The 18,912-nt window shown below is 42.0% G+C and overlaps 1 protein-coding gene across 2 annotated transcripts in view; it reads right to left on the minus strand.

Moving 5' to 3' along the window:
* Positions 1-4,120: 4,120 nt before the first annotated feature.
* Positions 4,121-18,912, minus strand: part of b3glcta (beta 3-glucosyltransferase a) — a 233,346-nt gene continuing 218,554 nt past the window's right edge. The window contains exons 14-15 of one of the 2 annotated variants that reach the window (XM_078545354.1): positions 16,244-16,388; positions 4,121-4,598 (exon numbers count right to left, since the gene is read on the minus strand). In XM_078545354.1, the coding sequence (XP_078401480.1) occupies positions 4,425-4,598; positions 16,244-16,388 (319 nt within the window). In that variant the 3' untranslated portion in view covers positions 4,121-4,424. The remainder of the gene's footprint in view (positions 4,599-16,243; positions 16,389-18,912) is intronic. The other variant, XM_078545355.1, reaches the window with a different exon arrangement.

Genomic DNA, 18,912 nt, shown 5'->3' on the forward strand with positions numbered 1-18,912 from the left:
GGATACGCACGCCAAGGTCTCTCTGATCTTCAGTACTTTCCAGGGTCCTACCATTCATAGTGTAATCCCTTGCCTTGTTAGCCCTCCCCAAGTACATTACCTCACACTTTTCCGGGTTGAATTCCATTTGCCACTGCTCTGTCCACCTGACCAGTCCATTGATATCCTCCTGCAGTTTATGATTATCCTCCTCACTATTTACCACCCTATCAATTTTCGTGTCATCCGCAAACTTCTTGATCATACCCCCTACTTTTAAGTCCAAATTATTTATGTGCACCGCAAACAGCAAGGGCCCCAGCACCAAGCCCTGCGGAACCCCACTGGAAACAGACTTTCAATCACAGAAGCATCCCTTTACCATCGCCCTCTGCTTCCTGCCTCTCAACCAATTTTGGATCCAACGTTCCACTTTGCCTTGGATCCCATGGGTTCTTACTTTCTTGTCCAATCTGCCATGAGGGACCTTATCAAAAGCCTTTCTAAAGTCCATGTAGACCACATCAAATGCATTACCCTCATCAACACTCCTGGTTACCTCCTCAAAAAATTCAATCAAATTTGTCAAACACAACATTCCCTTGACAAACCAATGCTGACTATCCCTGATTAACCTGTGTCTCTGCAAGTGCAGATATATTCTGTCCCTCAGAGCTCTTTCTAGTAACTTCCCCACCACTGAGGTTAGACCGACTGGCCTGTAATATCCTGATCTATCCCTTCCTCCCTTTTTTAATAATTGGACAACGTTAGCAGTCCTCCAGTCCTCTGGCACCTCACCTGTGGCCAGAGAGGATTTGAAAGTTACTGCCAGGGCCCCTGATATCTCTTCCCTTGCCTCCCCTCAGCAGCCTGGGATAAATCTCGTCCGGGCTTGCGGATCTATCCACTTTTAAGGCCACTAAACCCGCTAGTACCTCCTCTCTCTCCATGTTAATTTCCTTTAATATTTCACAGTCCTCCACCCTGATGTCCATATCTGCATCGTCCTTTTGCATTGTGAAGACCGACGCAAAGTATTCATTAAGGACTGTACCCACGTCTTCCAAGTCCACACACAGATTACCCCTATGGTCCCTAATTGGCCCTACTCTTTCCCTAGTTATTCTCTTGCTCTATATATATTTTAAAAACGCCAGAGAAAGACAGGGAGAGTGTGCAATAGAACATCCTAAGGATTGCAGGTTACCCCTGTGCAAGGTATCATTGGCTGCACGCACCTTACTTACGGGTACCGTACGTCAACTCTGCCCTATACAGAACCAAAAGGGATTCCATTCCCTCACCTTCCAGCCGGTGTGTCACCATAGGCAGTGAAACGTGCAGGTTAATGTTCAGTGATCTGGCAGTAATCATGATGCCTTCATTCTGTGGCACTTCTGCCTATCACACAAATGAGTAATGTGGTGTATGAATTTCAAGGTCAGTGTGATGCTAGTTATGTAGGCTGTATGTCCCAAAGACTGGCAGATCATATCAAACAGCATGTCTCTTCCACTGTTTGCAATGGGCAAGGTACAGCCCGTACCCAACCAGCCCGTGCTTGCAAAACTCAAAACACAGTGTCCAATATTAGATGTGATTTCGTGATTGGACAACATTTGCTAAACAATCCTCAGTGTGCTAAGAATTACACTGACAACCAATTTAAGATTGTCAGTTGGGCTCACATTGTGGCGAATTTTGTGCATACTGGAGGCTACATATATTAATACACAAGGCCCTGTTCTTTGCAGACAGATGGAACATGTACACACATTGCACCTTTTTCAGCCTAAGAAAATAAGTGACAGCCATTCACTAGTTCATTCCCCAGGGCAATGCCTCTACAATCAGAGTCCACTTGCCAACCAATCAGCACTCTTCGGTCATGCAGCATAAGTATGTTGTTTCCTCTGACATTGGTATTTTCTTGTGAATTGTCCTGATGGGTACAAGATGAAAAGCTTCAACAAAAAGGGTTCTCTTTTATCAGCAATACTCAAGCTCTGTACTACCAAACAACTATTTACTATTCATTGACTTTGGTAGAGAACACAATCAGTCAATGTTGTGCATTTGTTTAAATAGTGAGAAAATGATAGATCGAGGAATTACAGGTCACAAGAACACAAAAAACAGGAGCGGGAGTAGACCACATGGTCCATTTAGCCCGTTCAACTATTCAATATGATCATGGCTGATCTTGGGCTTCTACTTTGTTTTCTTGCCTGCTCGCTCTATCCCTTAATTCCCTGAGAACAAAAATCTGTTTATCCCAGCCTTAAACGTATTCAATGATGGAGCATCCACAACCCTGTGGTAGAGAATTCCATATATTCACAACCCTTTGAGTGAAGTAATTTCTCCTCACCTCAATAATCGGGCTCTTATCCTGAGATAGTGCCCCCGTGTTTTAGACTCCCCAACCAGCAGAAACAATTTTTTAGTGTCTACCCTATCAAACCCCTTTAGAATTTTGTAGGTTTCGCTGAGATCGCCTCTCATTCTTCTAAACTTCTAGGCCAGTCAGTCTAAGCTCAACTTATTGGAAAAAATTTTGAAGGACACTGTAAATTGTCATTTAGAAAGGCACAGATTATTCAAAGACAGTCAGCATGGATTTATTAAGGGAAAATCATGTCTGACTAACTTGATTGAATTTTTTTGAGGAGGTAACAAGGAAAGTTGATGAGGATAGTGCCTTTGATGAATACAACAAGGATTTTAGCAAGACTTTTGACAAGGCCCACATTGCAGACTGGTCATAAAAACAGCAGCCTCAGGCTCCAAATGCAAATGATAAGTTGGTCCAAAATTGATTCAGTAACTGGAAACAAAGTTGACATGCATTTTGGTGACTGGAAGGCTGTTTCCAGTGGGGTTTTGTTGGGCTCAGTGCTGGGCCCCTTGCTTTTCATGGTATATATTAATCATTTAGACTTAATGCATGATTAAGAACCTTGTAAATGATACCGAAATTGGTTGTGTGATTGATGGTCAGGAAGAAAGCTGTAGCCTGCTCGAAGATCAGATGGGCAGAGAAGTGGCAAATGGAGTTCAATCCGGAGAAATGTAAGGTCATGCCTTTATGGTGGACAAAAAAGACAAGGAAATAAAAAATAAATGGTAGGAAACTGAGAAGCGTAGAGGAGCAGAGAGACCTTGGAGTTCACAGATCGCTGAAGGTAGCAGGAGATAGATAAGGTGGTTAAAAAGACTTACAGGATTTATTAACCTTTATTAACTGAGACATAGAATACAAGAGCGGGTGGTTATGCTCGAACTGTGTAAAACACTAACACAGAAAATGGTGGAAAAACTCAGCAGGTATAGCAGCATCTGTAGGGAGAGAAGTAGAGTTATGTTTTGAGTCCGTATGACCTGAAGAAGGGTCATACAGACTCGAAACGTTAACTCTGTTTCTCTCTCCAAAGATGCTGCTATACCTGCTGAGGTTTTCCAGCATTTTCTGCTTTTGTTTCAGATTTCCAGCATCCGCAGTATTTTGCTTTTATCTTAGAGTGTAAAACACTTGTTAGGCCACAGCTAGAGTACTGCATACAATTCTGGTAGCCTCATTACAAGGAAGGATGTGATCACACTAGAGAGTGTACAGAGGGAATTTAAGAAGATCTTGTCAGGAATGGAGAATTTTAGCTATGAAGATTGGAGAAGCTGGGGTTGTTCTCTTTGGAACAGAGGAGGCTGAGGGTAATTGAGGTATAAAATTATGAGAGGCACAGAGCGAGTGGTAGAAAGGACTTATTTCCCTTTGTAGAGATATCAATAATAGGGGACATCGAATTAAAGTAATTGGCAGAGGGATTAGAGGGGAAGGAGAATTTTTTTCACTTGGCAGGGGGTGTGGGTGGGGGTTGGTGGCAGTCTTGAACTCACTGCCTGAAATGACGTTGCAAGAGCTGGAAAGTGGGATTAGGCTAGAATGCTCTTTTTTGGCTAGTGCAGACATGATGGGATGAATGGCCTCCTTCTGTGCCATACATTTTCTGTGTATGATATAAAATGGATGGCCAATCTGGTCTTGCTGGGACAGGGTCATTTTCACCCCCAGGCATTTTTTCATAATCACAGTGGCCAACTGAAGCAGCAAATAGCACTGTGTGTATAATAAAGTAAGTTATTTATATAGATATATAGATAGAACTTTATTTTTACAAAATTATATAAATTCTTATAACATTAACAGTAAAGCACAGATTGCACAAACTTTCCAGAAATACTGTTTCAAATACTGTCCAAGTGAATTACAAATATAATTCAGCAATTTACTTAGTAATATAAAAAGTATTAAGCAAAATTATTAATGTGAATACGGCTTTGGAGGGTATTTTGAAAATCGTGATGCTATTTGCATTCAGTCTTAGTGAAATCTAAGAACTATTTATCGATATATTAAAAATGCATATTCATTAAGAAGGCATTCATAAATCTTCCCTTTCCTTTTTTGGTTTCCTTATTATTTGGTCTGATACAGGTTCATCCTCTTTCGCCAACCAAGTGAGATAGACTTCAACAGGATCAATATTCCAGTGTTTATGGAATGAAATTGGAACCTGATGTGCAAGATAATCTTTTGGATAGTCCATTGGGCGTGCCTAGAAAATAAGTGCAATAGACACGTTAGAGATTATTTCTCTGCTCATAACTGCCAGATAGTTCAAATTCTCTGGAGTTGTCAATATTTTATTAGCTATCCCACCATGTAGCTTTTGAAAAATTCTATCATGGTTCAGATTTTTCAAGAAATGCATATTTATAAAGGACCATCCTATTATTTTTATAGTATTTACTTCATTTCTATCACTATTATACTTTCCCTGAGTCAGAATTTGCTGAAAATAATGACAGCATGTGAAAGTGCATACCATTGTTAATGTCTAAATTAAGCAGTAAATTCAGGGAGTTAAGAGACTCAAGTGTCTGGAATTTGAAGGTTGATTTATGCTGTTCTACATTTGCTTTGCACAAACAGCATCTCACCTCCATTATTTATTTGCTGTATTTGCATATTAATTGCTCCTTTAACTTGCCATATAAAGTTAAATCTAGTAATTATTAGTATTAGTAGAAAATTGTTAATGACTGCCAATCAGCCCCACAGGCCCTGAAAGTGAACAATTTAAATTGAAGAGTCTCACTTCTTCAGACAGTGAATTGCTGGAAATGTCAAAAAAAAATGTTTTTACCATGTTATTTACTTTTCCTTTTATTTTTTTCTCTCTCTTGCTGCGTGCCAGTTGGCTGCCACACTTTCCTATATTGCAATAGTATTAAACTTCATAAAACATTTAATTGGCTGTAAAGCACTGGTGGGTGTCCAGTAGTCATAAAATGGTAATGCACTGTCTTTCCTATTAATAAGAAGTGCATTTTTTTTAACAAAATATTCAATTCTTCAACACAGAAGCAGGTAAAACTGAAACAATTTTTAAAAAGCAATGTTGAAAACCTTCTTTCTTCAATCCCCTTCAGCTTTTTAAACCAATATTTTGTTTCTTGTGTCAAAAAATCCATGATTTTCCAATGCTACTGTATGTTTGGAAAAGCAAATAAGGCTAGACGGGTTCTGAAATTTGTTATAATTAGTTATTATTATAACAATGTTTGTATTACAGGGGTCATGTTAAAAAAATAAAACATTATATTGCATAGACATGGTCTCCAGGCCAATCTCCCATCTTCCAGCCTCCATAAACTTGAGCTTGTCCAAGGGTCAGCTGCCCATGTCCTAAATCGCACCAAGTCCGATTTACCCATCACCCCTGTGCACATTCACCTACATTGACTCCTGATTGAGCATTGCCTCAATTTCAAAATTCTGAAACTTAGTTTTCAAATTGCTCAATGGCTTCATCCCTCCCCATGTCTGTAACCTCTGCCAGCCCCGCAATGCTTCAAGATGTCTGTATTCCTCCAAATTTGGCATCTTGGGTACCCCTGATTATAATCGCTCCAGCATTGGCAGTCACACCGTCCACTGCTTAGACCCAAAACTCTGGAATTCCCTCACTAAACCTCTCCATCCCCCAACCTCATTTTCCTCCTTTAAGATGCCCCTTAAAATCTACCCTTCATCTGTCTAAAAATCTTATTATGTGGCTCTTTCAAATTTTGTTTGATAAAGCTCCTGTGAAGTGTCTTGGGATGTTTTATAATGTTAAAAGTGCTTTATAAATGCAAATTGTTGTTGTTGAAATATGTTTCATATCTTTAATAGTTATTATTTAGAGCTTTACTAAACTCTGTTTCCCACAATGTCGATGATTAATGGCCATACTCATTAAATGTTGATAGCATTTAGTTATGCTCGTCAACATATATAGAGCTGTTAAATATTGTTCACAGTATGCGTTTAGATCTGCTGTGAAATTATGGCCAGGATTTCCCGGTCGGTGAGCGGGGGGAGGGGCCTGCCTGCCGACGCGTAAAATGACGCGGGATGACATTGGGTGGAACTCCCGACGTCACCCTCCCCCATTTCAATTTTCAGGAAGATGGGGGCTCAGCAAAATCAGCTGTGCACCCGCCGACCTGTCAATGGCCAATTGAGGCCATTGACAAAGTAGTTAAACTGATTAATGGATCTGCTGTCCAACTTTAAGGTTGGTGGGCAAGCCAGGAACCCTGGCGGGGTTAAGAAAAAGCATGAAACCCCATCCACGGGTGGGATGAGATTTCATGTAAGTTTTTAAATTTTTAATAAAAGTGTCAATGAAAGTGATGGACATGTCCCAACTCATGTGCCAGTATCGCATGAGGGGACATGTCAGGGGAATTTATCTGTTCTGTTTTAAAAAAATTTTCACACAGGAGCCGATCTCCCCGAGGCAGCACTTAGCCTCAGGGAGGTGAGTGCGCTCTTTCGTGCGCATGCGTGAATGAGTGCATTCCCAGCTCAGGTAAATTTGCACCTCCCCGCCCGCACAGGGAGCACACAGCGCTTCCTTGCAGACGTCATGCTGGATGGGCCTTAATTGGCCCGCCCGTGTAAAATGGCACCGATCGGAGGGGCGCCTCCACGCGCCCGCTCCTAAACCCCACCCCCCGATGGGGGGAAAATTCTGCCCTATGAAACACAGTTCCTTTTATTCATGTTCCATAGTACAGCTAGGCTGTACACATTTATATTAATATATGATCTGAGGTTGAGTGATTGACTTTAACACTTATAATGGTTAAGTTGTTTCTTCTGTGGAACTTTGAGACCAGGAAAAATAGCCACTAAATCTCCTTTTAATTATTGGTTAACTCTGCTTCCTTAAAATAATTGTTTTACTATGAAAGCTACTCTCATGCTTTGAAGTGAAGCACCAATAGAAGAATAGATGCTTGCTCATGTAAACCTTGTGAATGCTTGATGCCCGATGGTGAATGACAAAAAAGGATAAAAGAGAAAGAAATGTCAGCAAGTCTCATTATCCAGCTTCAATGGGTGGTGTTACAAAGATTGGCCATGGGATGGGTAAAGCAAAGAAGCAGGTAAAATTTCTAGAGAAAGAAAACAGCCACCTGCAATTTCCATCTGGGTTCTCCCAGCCCCCTGTTGTAACTTAAGTAAAGATCTGTGAAGAGTCCTGGGGAAATGACGTATACAACTGTTTGCACAGTTCCTACAGAGATGCTGGCAAAGTCACGATTAGAGATCAGAAAAATCCCATGGGGCATAAATTTCTGGTCAGCGTGCGGGGGTGGGCCCGTCACGCTAACGCGTAAAATGATGTGTGATGACGTTGGGCGTACGTCCTGACATCATCGCGAGATTTCATTCGGGGGGTGAGCGCTGAAGTCAGCTGTGCGCCCGCCGAAATGTAAACGGCCTATTAAGGCCATTAAGAAATAAATTGAGCCACTTGAGAATGCTGTCCGTCCAAACTTAAGGTTGGCGAGCAGGCGGGAAGCCCAAGCGGCCTTTGCGTTTTTCAGGAAATCTCATCCATGGGCGGGATGATGCTTCCTGAAGCTTTTATTAAATAAATAAATTAACTTTCATAAATATAAAAACATGTCCCCACTCGTGACACAGTCACACGAGGGGACATGTTTAAATAAATTTTTTAATCGATCCTTTAATTATTTTGATATCCATTCAATCTCCGTGAGGCAGCTCCGTGCCTCAGGGAGGTTGCTGCGCTCTTTCGCACAGGTGCGCCAAAGAACGCTGGCCCTGACTCTCCTCCCCCCGCCCGCACAGGTAACGCTGAGCACTACCGGCCGCGTATTACACTGGACAGGCCTTAATTGGCCCACCCATGTAAAATGGCAGTGCGATGCCGATCGCAGGCGGTGATCGGCTCTTCTCCCGCCCAGCTCACCCGCCATAGGAAAAATCCTGGCCCATTGACATTCTCATCCATAAGAACATAGGAGCATAAGAAATAGGAGCAGGAATAGACCATTTCACCCCTCGAGCCTGCTCCACCATTCAGTAAGATCATGGCTGATCTTCTTGTGTATCGATTTCCACGTTCCCATCTAACCCCGATAACCTTTTATTCCCTTGCCTAACAAGAATGTATCTACCTCTGCCTAATAAATATTTAATGACCCCGCCTCCACCACCTTCTGAGGCAGAGAATTCCAAAGTCGCACAACCCTCCGAGAAAGAAAAAGTCAAAGTTTTTGTTTCTTTTTGAGTTCTTTTGCTTCATGTTCCATCCACTCTCTTGAAAGGTAGCCTAGTGTTTCCAATATAAAATGATTTATGCCACATGTCCTCCAAAAATATTTATTTCTCATTTCTGTAGTTGAAAGAATGTGAATGGCATTGGGAATGCATTTTTGGAAGGCACTTTTGGGTTTGGCTGGAGTTGTGAGAAGGGAAGTAAGGGGAAATCTAAGCTAATGGATCTACTCAATTTGCCAATAGGACCAATGAGTTAAAACTGAAGTTGGCAAATGGGGGCAAATTCAAAATTGAAAGCAACAGTACAGGGTATAACTTGGGAAATCTTATTTATCTGTTAGTTCTCCTCCATTATGGTAAATCTGAAGAGGAATTGCTGGTTTTAAGGTGACCATTATTGCCAGGGTGGTGGCTATTTCTCTTAATGAGAATGTTCACTTTTGTGAATACCTCCAATATATCCACATAAATTCTATAGAAAAACAAATCACCATATGGTAGTTCACTTTTATTTTTAAACAAAATAACTTATTATCTTATCATAAAAGTGGCAGTTGGCACAAAATCTCCTAGTATAGATGTAGAAGTAGACAAGGGAAAATGTTTGTGGTAGAAATATGTCACAGGTCACCCACTGTAAGGTAAATGGAGGTGGTTGTACCGCTATGGAAGATCATAACAAGCAGTAGGGCCTGGGTTTTTGCAGTGATGAAGGGCCTCTCCATTGGTGTGAAAATGGCAGAAGAGGTCAAAATCTGGAAGACCCACCCCATACCATTTTTGCAGTTTGGCAAATGAGTATAGTTTGGAACTGAGTGTATACCTGTGGGTTTGGTGAGTGGGGGAGTTTAAAGTGTTAATCTTGTTCTTGAAAAATCTAGTCTTGTCTGTAATTAGCAGAACTGGAAAGTACTATGTAAGTAAGTATGTAGAATAAGTTTCTGCCAGTCTCAGGCAGGGAAATCACATTCTACTAAGAGCTGAGTAGTCAATTAGCTAACAGGTTTAATCTGCTTTCTGTAACTGCAGTTCAGTTTAGTATAAATACAGGGGTCTTAGTGGAGCCTTGCAAACGAGTGCATTTGGAACTGAGTGTTTACCTGGAAGTTTGGGGAGTTAAGTGAGGAGGGGAAAGAGGTGTTCCTTCCTTTTGCTTTTCTAATTTGTTCACTCTATAGGAATTAGTTCTTACTCTACTACAGGGAAATAAGCTAGCTGTTTGGTGAGTATCTGGTAAGTGGTTATGGTCTATTCTATTCCTAAGGTTTAAAATAGTACAAGAACTTGTGGTAAGTTTAAGAAAATATATAAATAAGGAAAATAAATTATTGAACAATATAATTAAGTAGTTAATTAAGACACATTAAGGTTGGCAGGACAGGTGATGTGCACGTCTGTAGCATGTGAGAGCTCCTGGGTACTAGTGTGATCCAGAGCAAACATGTCTGCAGTAAGTGTTTGCGGCTCCTCGAGCTTCAGCTGGAGGCTGAGCTGCAGACACTGCGACACATCAGGGAGGGGAAAAGCTACCTGGATGCTTTGTACCAGGAGGCAGTCACGTCCCTGAGGATAGGGTCTATTGATTTAGTCAGTGGTCAGGGACAGGAGGATATGGCTGTGAGTGAGGCAGGTAAAGAGACTCAGAGGCCAGGGGGGCAGGAGTCTTGGTCTTTGCAATTGTTCAATAGGTTTGAGGTTCTCTTGTTTGGATGAAGATGGGGGTGCAGAGTGGATGAGCTAACTGACCATGGCACTGTGGTACAGGAAGCCATTCAAATGGGGGGAGCAAAAAGGAATGTAGTGGTAGTAGGTGACAGTATAGTGAGGGGGATTGACACTGTTCTCTGTAGCAAAGAGCGAGAGTCTAGACGGCTGTGTTGCCTGCCTGGTGCCAGGGTTCAGGACATCTGCTCAGGGCTAGAGTGGAACTTGCATTGGGAAGGGGAGGATCCAGTTGTCATGATCCATTTAGTTACCAACGACATAGGTAGAACTATGAAAGAGGTTCTGCATAATCAGTATGAGGAGTGAGGCACTAAATTAAAAAGTAGAACCTCAAAGGTAATAATCTTGGGGTTATTACCTGAGCCATGTGCAATCTGGCATGGGCTGCATAAAATTAGAGAGATGATTGGATGGCTCAAAGAGCAGTGTGGGAGAAGTAGGTTCCAGTCTGTGGGGCACTCGCACCAGTACAGGGGAAAGTGGGGGCTGTGCCTTTAGAAGGGTCTACACCTGAACCATGCCTGGACTGGTGTTCTAGCGAGCCACATAGCTAAAGAAGTAGAGAGGGCTTTAAATTAAATGGTGGGGGCAAGGGATCAAATTTGGGAAGATGTGTTAAATTAAGGAGTAGAGACAAGGCAAGAGAGAAAGGTATTAATGTGGGGAATGATAAACAGATCACCACAGGAAGGGGCAGAGAATACAAATCTAAGAGTAAATCAGCAGAGGTTACAAAAATAATAAAAGGACAATACTAAAGGCTCTGTATTTGAATGCATGTAACATTTGAAACAAAACATAATGCTAACAGAAATAAATAAGTATAATCTTATAGCCATTACAGAGACATGGCTGCAGGATGACATAGATTGGGACCTGAATTTTGCAGGGTATTTAGGAAGGACAGGAAGCTAGGAAAAGGTGGAGAAATGGCTCTGTTAATTAATGATGGTAGATAGAGAGGGATGATCTAAGTTCAGGAAACTAGGATGTAGAAGCAGTTTGGGTAGAGATGAAAAATGATAAAAGGCAAGAAGTCATCTGTGGGAGTGGTGTACAGGCCTCTTAACAGTAACCTCATGGTAGGACAGGGTATAAAAGGAGAAATAAAGGGAGCTTGTCAGAAAGGTACGGTGATAATCATGGAGGGTTTTAATCTACATCTAGACTCGAAAAATCAGATGAGCAAAGGTAGCCTCGATAAGGAATTCATTTAATGTTTTTGGGATAGTTTCCTAGAATAGCACATTCTGATGCCAACCAGAGAACAGGCTATACTAGACCAGATATTGTATAATGAGATAGGATTAATTAATGACCTCATAGTGAAGGCACCCCTAGGTAGCAGTGATCATAATATGATTGAGTTTTACATTCAGTTTGAGGGACAGAATGTGGGTCTAAGACTAGTATTTTAAACTTAAATAAGGACAATTATGAGGGCATGAAAGCAGAACTAGCTAAAGTGAGCTGGCAAATTAGGTTAAGGGATAGGTCAATAGAAATGCAGTGGTAGACATTGGCCAGAATTTTCCCGTCGGCAAGTTGGGGGCAGGGCCCGCTCGCCGACGTGGGATGACGTCGGGGGGAACCCCCGACATCATCCCAGTCCATTTAAATCTTTAGGAAGGTGGGCGGACAGCGAAATCAGCTGTCCGCCCGCCAACCTGTCAATGGCCAATTGAGGCCATTGACAGGATAATTAAGATAATTAAAGACCCTGCCCGTCCAACCTTAAGGCGGGATGAGGTTTCACGTCCGTTTTTAAAAACTTTAATAAAGTTTCTGTGCTTCTTATTAACATGTCCCATCTCGTGTGACATTGTCACATGAGGAGGACATGTTAATAATTTTTTTATTTTCTATTTTTAAAGTTTTTTTACACTGTCACTGATCTCCCTGAGACAGCACTTAGTCTCAGGGAGCAGTGCACTCTTTCGTGCGCATGCGCGAAAGAGCGCACTTTGACAGTTGGAGAATCCCTCCCCCCCACTGCACAGGAAGTGCATAACGCTTATCGTCAGGCAGCCAGCTGGGCGGGCCTTAATTGGCCTGCCCACTCAAAATGGCGGCAGGGCCCGTTTTGGCTGCGGGGGTCGGCTGCCCGCCCTCCGCCGAGCCAGTGGGTCCTGCATGCCCACCAAGGGCAAAATTCTGCCCATTTAAAGCAATATTTCATAATGCACAGAATGGATACATTCAAAAGAGAAAGAAAAATTCCTTGGACTATTTAAAGGGAAGAGTGTGGAGAGAAAATGGGAGTACTCAAAGGAGATAACTTTTAACATTGCAGAGACACTTTATTCCAGAAATGTGTTTGACAGCTCAAAAATGAATCAAACCAACATAAAGTGTCAATACGGATAAAGGAAATATGCATAAAATTCTGAAATGTACAGCAAAGGAGCAAGACAGGGAGAATTAAACCATCACTTAGAGGGGGTTGATGCAAACAGGAAATATGAGTTGTATAGTAAAAAATATAATGGATAATTGCCAAGGATTCTTTAAGTAAATCAGGGGCAAAAGAAGAACATAAAGAGTAGTTGCCTCCAGGACACCTTGGTTCACTCCTCCATCACCCCCTACACCTCAACCCCCTCTCATGGCACCTTCCCATGCAACCGCAGAAGGTGCAACACCTGCCCCTTTACTTCCCCCCTCCTCACCGTCCAAGGACCCAAACACCCCTTTCAAGTGAAGCAGCATTTCACTTGCACTTCCCTCAATTTAGCCTACTGCATTTGCTGCTCCCAATGTTGTTTCCTCTATGTTGGAGATGCCAAACGCAGACTGGGTGACCGCTTTGCGGAACACCTTCCGTCTGTCCGCAAGCATGACCCAGACCTCCCTGTCACTTGCCACTTCAGCAACCGCCCAGCTCACATGTCCGTCCTTGGCCTGCTGCAATGTTCCAGTGAAGCTCAACGCAAACTGGAGGAACAGCACCTCATCTTCCGACTAGGCACTTTACAGCCTTCCGGACTGAATATTGAGTTCAACAACTTTAGATCATGAACTCTCTCCTCCATCCTCACCCCCTTTCTGATCCCCCTTTTTCCAATAATTTATATATATTTTTCTTTTCCCACCTATTTCCATTATTTTTATATGTATTTGCATCCATTGTTTTATCTCTACCTTTTAGCCTATTTCGATCCTTTCCCCCCACCCCACCCCCACTAGGGCTATCTGTACCTTGCTTGTCCTGCTTTCTACCCTTAATGTCACCATTAGCACATTTCTTAGCTAACATCATCACCATCAACACCTCTTTGACCCTTTGTCTATGACATCTTTTGGCTATCTCCACCTATCACTGGCCCTCTATCCAGCTCTACCTGTCCCACCCCCCCTTAAACCAGCTTATATTTCACCTCTTTTCTATTTTTACTTAATTCTGTTGAAGAATCATCTGGACTCGAAACGTTAACTGTGTTCCTCTCTGCAGATGCTGTCAGACCTGCTGAGTTTTTCCAGGTATTTTTGTTCGTGTTTTGGATTTCCAGCATCCGCAGTTTTTTGCTTTTATAAAGAGAAGTTGAACTGTTTAACAGTGGCAGGGGGAGGTGATATCTAAGGGCAGAATACAGTGGGATTTGAAATAATTATTTTAACTTTTTACTGTTGAAAAAGGCAGACAACTCAGTTGAGTGAGGTATATATGGGTCTGACAAAACTGGAAAGCATAGTAGTTAAATGGTTTAGGAAGCTGAACTTAAATGAGACTGACAATTTCTATCCGTGGGTACCATGAGGTGATTACAGATCCCTTCAACAATATCATTCAAAACTTACTGGAATTGAGTAACATCCTAATGAATTAGAAAGCAGCAAATGTGATCTCCACCTTGAAAAAAAGGGAATGCACCTTTTGGCTTCATGTCAGTTGTGGGAAAATGGTCGAGACTTGGATGGATAGGAATGATCTATCAGGTAAGGCTGTAATCGGAGAGAGTCAGCATGGGATCAGAATGAGTTAGTTGTCTACTGAGTGAATTTACTCTCTGGGAAGGGGAACATGAGGGGAAACTTAAAGGGCAGAATCTTCTGGCTGGCGTGCGTGTGGCGGAGTCCGCATGCTAGCGCTTAAAATGTCGTGCGAGTGTCCTGACATCAGCGCGCAGCATCGCAATATTTCGGTCGGCGGGCGTGCTATGCAGTAGATCGCGCACCCGCCATTAATTAAAGGCCTTGTTAAGGCCCTTAACTTGCCAATCGTCGACGATTTTGCGAACTTTGGCTCGGCGCACAGGCTCAACGGGTAGATGGGTAGGTGATTTTTTTTTACCAACCTCATCCAGTGGCGGGATGAGGTTTGATAGCAGTTTTAAAAACGTTTAATAAAGTTTTTGTTTATTTCGTTAACATGTCCCATCTCGTGTGACATTTTCACATGAGGGGGACATGTTAATGAATTTTTTATTGTTCTATTTTTTATATTTGCCAGCCTTTCAGCGATCTCCCCGAGGCAGCACTTTGCGCCAGGGAACGCGCGAAAGAGCGCACCCTCGCATTTGGGGAATCCCCCCCACCCCGCACAGGAAGTGCATAGCACCGCTGGGCGGGCCTTAATTGGCCCGCCCACTTAAAATGGCGACGGGGCCCGTTTCAGCGGCGGCGATCAGCTGCCTGCCCGCCCATCTAGGGCAAAATTCTGCCCAAAATTCTTCAACTTAAACTTCTCTTGCTCCATTTTCACAGGAATTAAGAGTTTAGATCCAGGAAGATTTTTTTGTCAGGGCTCAAGGGCCTGAATTTTACCCTTGGTGGGCGCGCGCAATTGGTGGGCTTGGGGATGTTCGGGAAACGAACCGCCAACTGCGATTGTCCCCCGACTGCGAATTCACGCTGGCTAGCCGTTATCGGCATCAAACGCTTGCTGAAATTCTCAGCGCTGCCGTGGTGGGGGCGATAAGAGGGTGGGCGATGACGTCACCGCGGGTGTGGATGAGCACTGTGAGAGAGCTCCCTGAAGGCAGACAGCTGCCTCAAGGATCTGCAAACCTTCAAATGGCTAAATAAAGGTTTAAAAAGTTGCCAAAAATTGTCCATGCATCACAATTAAGCACCTGAAAATATACCTAATGAAAATGCTGTCCATAATATTTATTTTAATTTTATTTTGCCTGACGTCATCTTGTGCGATTTTACCCCCCTCCCCCCTGATCTGGTTGGGCGAGCGCCCACCTGCTGGATGTAAAATTCTGCCCAAGGGCTAGGGGATATGGTTTAAAAGTTAAAAATCTGAAAAAAATAAGAAACTTAAGCAATGTTATTTATTAGAAGTGCAACAGGATTGTGGAACAAATATTTCAGTGGATGCTGGAACAAAATGCATGACAGTATTTTTTTTAGACAAACTGGCTGAATTTCTATTAGGAAATGGAATCACAAGCAATTAGTTCCAAAATCTTTGTAAGGAAACTGATGGTTAGTTTAGAATGGTCAGTAGGATAACATATTACCATTTTATGATACTTAAGGGTCCACTGTATTTGGCAAAAAATTACAAAAAACATTAACATTGAAATTCATTTGCAAAATAGTCCATGCAGTGCTGTAATATAGTTCTCAATTTCCAGAGCTGCATTAAAAGCACTAAACATACACAAAAAAAGAATAAAAACATATTACTATAAATTAACATATGATCTGTCAGCATCTGAGAATAAAGGGTTAACATTTTGAGTAGAATTCAATTGTCATCTGAAATGACAACTCGTCATTTCTTTTTTTCAGACACTGACAGGCATTTGCAGTTTTTCCCCCCTTTTTTATATATCGGTAAAGAACCTCCATTTTATCTGCAAGTAATTAAATGGTTTGTTGCTTCTAGTATGCAATTGTTTTTTTTGTATTGACAGGAGACCATTTAAAAGGGAGGATTACCTGGTGGAAAAGCGGACTGTGTGTTACTGGGATACCAAGGCTGTTGAAACACATTCCCAGAACCATATCGTCAGGTGCATCATTACTGTAACAACTGCATCCACTTGCAAGTAATTGCTTTACTGCTTCTCTGCTAAAGACAATTCTATACAAAAAAGCAAGAGAATTGAGATAAAACTGGGAACAAGTAAATGATACATTAGATTAATTTTAAACATCAGTTTAGGTTTAACTCATTGGTATCATTTAACAGAGCTTAGTGTTTCATGTTTGAAGCCTGTTTGTGAACTTGTGTGTTGCTGGATGCTACTTATTTGAAAATTAATGTTGATGATGATTTCAGTGGAAGAGATAACTTGACTACAATTTCTGGAGGAAGAAATTCACATCTCTTAATTTTAGTAGCAAAACTGAGTGGCATTCAAATTTGTTTGTTGCATTAACCTTACTGTCAAGTACCTGGAAATGAGATTTAGCGTGGTGTTGATGATGAGGGAATCAAAATAATGGGAAGTACAAATGTTATTCTGTTAGTCTACGAATGGTACTCAGTAGCTCCACTGATCACGCATCAAAAGATATTTTCTATCTGACCAGTTGCTTTATTAAATAGCAGTTGCTAAAGATCACTAAAAGTAATATAAGAACACAAAGAAGCAGGCAGCAAGGAAGGTCATTTGGCTTATCAAGCCTATTCATTACATGGGGCAATAGTACAGTAGTGGTCACATTACTAAATTAGTAATCCAGAGCCTGGACGAATAATCCGGAAATCGTGTGTTCAAATCTGTAATGGCAGACTACGGATTTGAATTCAGTTTAAAAATAAAACAAGTTTACTAAGAAAAGTGAATCTGTTGAATTGTTGTTAAAAACCCAACTGTTTCACTGATGTCAAGCTGCCTTCCTTAAAGGTTGTGAATCCAGTCTCACATTTGACTCAAACTGCCCAGTGTTCCCAATATTAATTTCTATTTTTTACATTTTGTTAACACTTAGTTTAACATGTGATTAAGTGTTGAGGGAAGAGTAAATAATTGAACACTTAGCTTTTGATCTTCGTTGCTTTTTTAGTAATTTCTTTCACCCCTGCTCCCAATTTCCACTCTCACCAAATTCCAGTTTTCAAAAGCCCTCTCTCTTTTTTTCAGCATACTCCACTTGAAATAAAATGATTGTGTACGTGCTATCAGTGGTTAGGCTGTGAATATGCCTGCAGTAGTTATGTATGTGGCATCATTTGAAGCAGTAATGTTTTATATTAGTGCTGTTGCAGCATTTAGAAGCCACATCCTTGATTATGGCACACACTAAAGAAATACAGCTGTGGGTCTCATCCTCAGATTGGATTTATTTTTAAGTTTTCCATTGTTATCATTGACTATCCTGTCTTATTAATATTAAATTGGCACAGGCAGAACAGGCCATTGAAATGCTACTGTATTGCTTTCTATTCTGCACATCAACATTTGGAAATATGGGCCTGGATTTTCACTCCCAAATCAGGTAGTAAAGATTGAGAAATTTCCAAGCTTGCTGCACCTGGGATCTTTGTTTTGGTGAGGAAGTGGGTGGAGGGGAGCGTGTGCAGAATGGAGTTGGGCCCACCATCCCGGGATGCAGATAGGAAGCGACCACAGGAGCTGCCAAGTTCTGAGGTGGACTGTTTAAAGGGCCTACCTTGGTTCTGTAGGATTTGGTCCCAGTTGTTTTCTTAAACATTAAGCCTGCTAGTTCTCACTCCCACCCACCCCCCCATTGCCAATTCATGCCAACCCATGCTCCCACCCACCCATCCCCATGGCTCCTTATAACCCCTATAACTACCCATTTCCCCCATCTACTCCATGGTCTTTCATATCCTCCATGTCAAACCATGTCCCCCACACACCCCAATGGCCCCTCATACATGCCATGCCAACCCATGCCTCTACCTATCCCCATGGCCCCTTACAACCCCTATGGCTACCCATGCCATCCACCCACCCTAATGGCCCTTCATGCCCTCCATGCCAACCCATGCCCCAACCCTTCCCATGACCCTTTATAGCCCAATGCCAACTTGGTGCCAACTCATGAACACCCACCCTTTGCCCTTACACCCTCCATGCCAACTCATATTAGCATGGATAGAGGATTGGTTAGCTAACAGGAAACAGAGGGGTGCATGAATGGGTCCTTTTCAGGTTGGCAAAATGTGACGAGTGGAGTGCTACAGCGATCAGTGCTGGGCCTCAGCTATTTACAATTTATATCAATAATTTTAATGAAGGGACCAAATGTATGATTGCTAGATTTGCTGATTTCAGAAAGATAGGTAGGATAGTAAGTTGTGAAAAGAACACTCTGCACTGGTTAAAAATAGGTTAAGTTGGGCAAAAATTTGGCAGATGGTGTATAATGTGAGAAAATGTGAACTTGTCCACTTTGGCAGGAGAATAGAAAAGCAGTATATTATTTAAATGAAAAGATTTCAGAACTCTTGAGGTACAGAGGGCTCGGGGTGTCCTGGTGTATGAATTACAAAAAGTTAGTACGCAGCTACAGCAAGTGATTATGAAGGCAAATGGAATGTTTTTGTTTATTGCAAGTGAAATGGAACATGAAAGTAGGGATGCTTTGCTACAGCTGTTGATGAGATCACAGGTGGAATAATACAACATGGGCAG

The sequence above is a fragment of the Cetorhinus maximus genome, chromosome 7 (genome assembly GCF_964194155.1).
Source record: "Cetorhinus maximus chromosome 7, sCetMax3.hap1.1, whole genome shotgun sequence".
In the NCBI taxonomy this organism is placed as follows: domain Eukaryota; kingdom Metazoa; phylum Chordata; class Chondrichthyes; order Lamniformes; family Cetorhinidae; genus Cetorhinus; species Cetorhinus maximus.